Genomic DNA, 6,313 nt, shown 5'->3' with positions numbered 1-6,313 from the left:
TCCACACTGGTAGATTTTCTTTTTTTAAACTAACACAATCTCCATCCAGACGAGTGTTTGAGCTCCACATCACTGACTGGAGCAGAAAGCAGATTGTTTACTCTGCTGACTTACAGCAAAGACTCCGAACCAGAACCATGATTCGTTTTGCTTTGACGAGTCATGATTGAGAGAAGCTAATCGAGAAGTGGCCTCAGCCCACCTCTGCCTGTGGGGAGGGATCTGAACCCAGCGCTGACCACGTGTGATTGGATCCCTCAGGGCGGATGTTCACAAACGCACTGAACAGAGCAAGCAGGGGTTTTTTTTTTTTTTTTTTTTTTTAACAATATATGTAAGTTTAAGTACGGTATAGGTTTTTCTTTATTTGTTATTTTACAAGATTCCCTGATGGCCAGTGCAGAGAGAAACAGAGGGGGGAGGTGGGGGGGGGCTGTCCAGTTTTACATACAGTACAAACCAGTGGTGGGAGAAGAGGGGCGCAGTTCCTGGGTTTGTCCATAGGGAGGAGCACTTGGTGCCAGATCAACCCCAGTCAGATTGGAAGGAAGAGACAGTGACAGGGAGGAGGGGGCGAGCAGAGGACTGGGGGGGGGGGGGGGGGGGTCGGGGGCTGTGTGCCCCCCCGAACGCGTTGTTGATCTGTTGGTTGGTCTTCAGTTGGTCAGCTGGTTTACTTGCTTGCTGGATTGTTGAGTGTTTGTACTCTCCTCGCTCCTCCCCCCCCGGGTTGAAGTGAGCGATCCACGGAGGTCTGACTGGTCCACTTCACTCCGGACACCTCGCTCTCTCTGAGGGGGGGGGGGGGGGGGGGATATGAAGGACAGTGAACACAGAGTTTACAGGAATAAGTTCATTTTCTTTTACCAAACTTTAAACAAATTGATTTAAAGGATAAAACACTGGTGTTATTTCATATCGGTCAAACTTAAAGACAGAATGACTGTTGGGTTGGAGTCAGGCTCAGTTTCCTCTCTGGCTCGGATGGACCTCATCTCTCCTCATCATGTGATCAGACTTCTTTACTCTGAGATGTGACTGCTGCTGTGGACACGTCACTGTATAACTGCAGCATCAGACTAAGGACTCATGATTCTGAGTGAGCGTCTCAGAATTATGTATAAAACAAATCAGACAGTGGGCAGTTCGCACACATGAATTTCTAGTAGCACCGTTGAGTCGTGATATATTTTGAGGTTTCCACAACATTTCATATATATAATTAACACACAGACCTTATGTGAGCTTCTTGGCTTTGTTGTAGAGCGAGTCAACCACTTTGCTCATGTTCTGAATGGTCTCCAGGGCCGCCTCGTACGTCTTGTCCACAACTGGCTCGGCGAAGACGATCAGGACGCCTTCGCCTTGGTCCAAAATACCTGTCAGGTCAGATGGTGAGGGACGGAGAGAGAAACGTGTTTAGAGGACAATCACTCAATCGATGATTAACCTTCATTCAGTTTACTTTACAGGTGATAATTTGAACTTTAACGGCACAGAGCAGCTACAGAGAATCATCTTAACACCGGTTATCTGTCAAGCACAGTGAAATACAGAAAAGCCATTTAACTGGGGATGCTTACCGTGAAACTTCTCATCCAGAATCATCTGTGATAGTTTCCTCTCCACGTCTCCCTGTAAGTCAGACACATCCAGACTGTTTCTCACTGTGGAAACCGCGGAATTTATTGTGTATCATGAAAATTTAAATGTGAAAGGAAAAACAAAAATGTACCTCTGAGAGTTTGATGAGGGAGGAAATGTGTGCGATCTGTTGGAGATAAGATGGAGAAACACAAGGTTTAAACCCACAAGAGTAAACTTTATTAACTGAGTTTAACTTTATTTACTTTGTCCTCCTATCCTGGGTGAAGTTCTGCAGCTGAGTGAACTGTGGTAGAATACAGACGCATGTGAGGAGATTACCTGGACCCTGGAGAAAGGTTCAATGACCCTGATGAGATTCCGCTCCAGCAGGTTGTCGTACAGCGTGGTGAGATGGTTGCTGATGATGGGGTCATCACTCAGCTCAGGTTTGTACTCTGTAAGTGCCTGAGGTGGGAATGAGATGTTAATCACAGGTGAGGGGAGAGCACTTTAATTCTCAGTGCTACAACATGCAGCATCAAACTCGAGACACAAACCTTTTCAAAGTCTGCGAGCGACCGGTTCTTGCTGGCTTGTGCCACACACTTCAGAGAGTCTGTCTGTAGGAGAAGAAGAACACAGGGTTAACAGCTACATGGAAGTGGTTCAGTTTGATAAGCCTCATTTCTTAAGCCCTTTTTCCACTGGTCAAAAACTCAACACCCACTAACATCCGGCTTTTGTCTGATATGTGAATGGATTCAAACCTCATTCATTCCAGTAGTTACACGTTTTTATTGTCTCCGATCAGCACATTAGTGTCAACGAGGGAGAGATTGATTTATATAAGAATTCACGTGTTGGGGAAATACCTCTCTGCCAGAGTGCCGGAGAGCGAGCTTGCCGCTGATGAGGGCTTGGACATCGTCTGGCCTGAAACAGAAAAACATACACCTCTGTGAATTTCCCTGAAATGTTCCAGAGCAACTGACTCGAACACGTCAGGGCATGTCTGAGAGCAGCTTTATAGAAAAATGCTGACTGGTTCTAAAACTGTCTCTCCTGCACTATCATCAGCTTCTGTGGGTCAAAAAACCATCATATATCACCACTTACAAGTTGAGCATGATTTTGCAGAGCAGCATGTATTTGATGGCTATGATGGCTCGGGGGCTGTCGATGGAATCGTAGCCTTCAAAGGCCTCGTAGAAGTAGGAGTAAGCCGTCTTCCAGTCTTTCTCCTCTGCTGCGTGAATAATCCCTGAAAACACAAACAAACACACACACACACACACGCACACACACACAGAGTAAATGTCAAGTTAACAGAAACTTCAGTATGTTCTGATTAGCTTATTAACTCTGCTTTGTGTGTTGTCAAGGTAGCACAGGTTGTACCTGACTGCATGTCTAAAGCTGCTTGTAGTTTGGGTGGGCAGTAGATGGCGTTGGCGGTTGTCCTGGCAGAGGTGAGGGCGGCACGTGCCTTGGGAAGGTTACTGAGTGCGTGGTACGTCTTACTCTCCTGCAGCTGAACCTCCACCAGCAAGGCCTTGTCGTCCATCTTCTTCAGCTCCTGCAGCAACTGGGTGCCTGGAGAGAGAGAGAGAGAGAGAGAGAGGTTTTCAGATCGTCATAAGAAATCCCATCCGACAAACTTCATTTAGCGTGAGAAGTAAATGTGATGTAGTGTGAACCCTCACCGAGTGTTAATGCTTCCTGGTAGCACTTTGTGTCGAAATACAGCGAAATGAGACGACCCTGAGGAGAGAGGAAAACAAACACAATCTCAGACCTGTGTTTACAACTTGCTTTATTTATCCAGATAGAATTTGTTCTTCACTTTAAAGTTTCTACGAAGTTAAATGTAGGAATCCTGAATGTCTCACACACACCGAAAGGAAACTGCAAATTCTCAAGGATCAATTATCAACTTGCTGACAGTCAATAACGGGGCCACGAAATCCAAGTAGACTCAAAAGCTATTAAATGAACGGTGAGTTGATCATTTGTTGATGACAGATTTAACGGCTGGAATAAGATATAAAGACGGTGGGAACCTCAGCAAGAGAGTTCATGGACTTTTGTTTTGATGCTGTTGGAACCAGGAAAACAAACATTGCAGGTGAAACAGCTGGACAAGTCGACCCAAGTGTTGATGTGGCCTGTCAGCTTGGGATGGAAAAGACCCACGATATCAAGCATCTTAGTAAAGTTGTCTGGTACCAAGTAAGTATGAAAGGCTCGTTAAATCTCACCTCCAGCGCCTGTCGGAGGAAGGTCCTCTTCTCGGTTTTAGCCCACTCTATGCACTCCAGGCAGAGCTCCACCTCCTGACCTGTGGCGGCCTCCATGTCCAGGAAGAGGTCGAGCAGGGAGCGGACCAGCCGGGCTGCCTTGGCCTTGGAGATGGAGTTGAGGAAGGGGCGTACATACTTCAACAGGCCCCCCAGTTCTGAGAGGAGGAAGAAGAAGAGGGACGAACTTACAAACAGCTCCTGGTCAATCTGCTTCTATGGCTGGTGAATGCAGAGTTTGGAGGTTTATTAAAAAGAGTTTGCACAGACGTAAAAACTACTAACTTCAAAGTATTTTCTGACTAATTGAATCCATTGGTCTCTTTTGTAATTCTGTACAGAACATTAGAGTCAGGACCTCAGTGATGGGGCTTCACTGGAGTTTGAGTGACTCTACATGGATCCATACAGACACAGGTAGGTTGTGTGTGAACATGGTGGTTGTGTGTGTGAACATGTGAACATGGTGGTTGTGTGTGTGAACATGTGAACGTGGTGGTTGTGTGTGTGAACATGTGAACGTGGTGGTTGTGTGTGTGAACATGGTGGTTGTGTGTGTGAACATGGTGGTTGTGTGTGAACATGTGAACATGGTGGTTGTGTGTATGAACATGTGAACATGGATGTGTGTGTGTGAACATGTGAACATGGTGGTTGTGTGTGAACATGGTGGTTGTGTGTGAACGTGGTGGTTGTGTGTGAACATGTGAACGTGGTGGTTGTGTGTATGAACATGGTGGTTGTGTGTGAACATGTGAACATGGTGGTTGTGTGTGTGAACATGGTGGTTGTGTGTGAACATGTGAACATGGTGGTTGTGTGTGTGAACATGGTGGTTGTGTGTGAACATGTGAACATGGTGGTTGTGTGTGTGAACATGTGAACATGGATGTGTGTGTGTGAACATGTGAACATGGATGTGTGTGTGTGAACATGTGAACATGTGAACATGGTAGTTGTGTGTGTGAACATGTGAACATGGATGTGTGTGTGTGAACATGGTGGTTGTGTGTGTGTGTGTGAACATGGTGGTTGTGTGTGTGTGAACATGGTGGTTGTGTGTGTGTGTGAACATGGTGGTTGTGTGTGTGTGAACGTGGTGGTTGTGTGTGAACATGTGAACGTGGTGGTTGTGTGTGTGTGTGTGAACATGGTGGTTGTGTGTGTGAACATGGTGGTTGTGTTTACCCGCAGCTTGGCCCGTCTTGGCCAGCAGGGCCCCCAGCTCCAGGATGCTCTGCTCTTTAACCCGCACTGCTTCCTCATCACTCTCCTGGATGTCCCGCTTCACTGCACGCACACACACACACACACAGTGATGATGTAATTGAATCCACATCAACATGAATCACCGTGACCCACAAACAGAGAGATAGCTGATGTCCCCCCCCCTCTCCTCTCCGTGTGGCCAGGACGTGCAGCTACATCAGGCTGGATGCTAACCAGCTGTGGAACACCTGGACTGTCACACACAGTGACAGCTCCGTGTTTTAGCCTCAGCTGCGACACAGACGCGCCGCGGCTCCACGGGCTGACCGCGGGGGAGCAGCCGGGGACGTTGGGGAGCTCGCCCGGCCTCGCGTTCACATCCAGGGCGAGATGCTAACGCGAAGCCGCTGTCAGCCGAGCCGCTGTTAAATGAATGAGCGTGGGGAAGCTAGCGTTAGCTTCGCTCGGGAGCTAGCCGGTGTGTTGCTAGCCGGCTAGCAGGCTGCTGCTGACTCACTGTGTAAAAGCAGGGAGACGGCCAGCACTGGGCTAGCTTAGCTTAGCTGCTAACGCGGCTAGTGGAGCTGGTGCTCTCGCCCCGCGGTGAACACCGTGTCCGGGCCGGGTGTGAGCGCCTGTCTCCGGGTGATGTATTTACCTATTGAGTGCAGGATGTCGATAGACGCGTCCCGGTCCGTCCCCAGAAGAGACTGAGCTCTCTGAAACTCAGCCACCGCCGCGGCTGCCATCTTTCCTCTGCCCCGCTGGGTTCCGGTCAGCAGCAGTGGCGCCTCCTACAGGTGCTGCTGACCTCCTGCACCTCTTCTTCTTCTGCTGCTTCCTCTCATTATGATGCAGGTTCAAACTGATTCAGGATCAAACCTGGATTCTTTAATAAGCAACATGTTTTATCTCTTTAACTTTATTCACAGATATTTAAAAGTCAAGTTCCATATCAACGGATGAACTGAAGATATTTGCTAAATCTCTTCAATGCATGACAGACAAAAATGCCCTGAAACTTTTTTATGGTTTATGCTCATTGAATAAAACTATTATGTTAATTTATTCATTTTACTTTTGCACCACTGTTGTTGGTGTTTCTTCTTTTTCTCTCACAACGATATCGACTCTGATGGCAACTTTGATTTGTGATTTCTGCCTTGAAGTATTTGTAACAAGTATTTTTTTAATAAACAAAAACAATAATAAAATAAAAC

The 6,313-nt window shown here is 47.2% G+C and overlaps 1 protein-coding gene across 1 annotated transcript; it reads right to left on the bottom strand.

Annotated features, from left to right (window-relative positions):
- Positions 1–350: 350 nt before the first annotated feature.
- LOC117766543 (26S proteasome non-ATPase regulatory subunit 11) lies at positions 351–5,911 on the bottom strand. The gene is made up of 13 exons (XM_034593656.1): positions 5,752–5,911; positions 5,073–5,174; positions 3,846–4,042; positions 3,291–3,348; positions 2,986–3,180; positions 2,704–2,848; positions 2,460–2,520; positions 2,145–2,207; positions 1,927–2,052; positions 1,736–1,771; positions 1,584–1,635; positions 1,236–1,379; positions 351–791 (listed from the first exon to the last, which is right to left on the bottom strand). The coding sequence occupies exons 1-12, from the start codon at positions 5,840–5,842 to the stop codon at positions 1,237–1,239; spliced, it is 1,269 nt and encodes a 422-aa protein (XP_034449547.1). The 5' UTR covers positions 5,843–5,911; the 3' UTR covers positions 351–791; position 1,236.
- Positions 5,912–6,313: the final 402 nt, after the last annotated feature.

Source organism: Hippoglossus hippoglossus, chromosome 8, assembly GCF_009819705.1.
Source record: "Hippoglossus hippoglossus isolate fHipHip1 chromosome 8, fHipHip1.pri, whole genome shotgun sequence".
NCBI lineage: Eukaryota > Metazoa > Chordata > Actinopteri > Pleuronectiformes > Pleuronectidae > Hippoglossus > Hippoglossus hippoglossus.
This window is presented reverse-complemented; position numbering and strand designations above follow the sequence as displayed.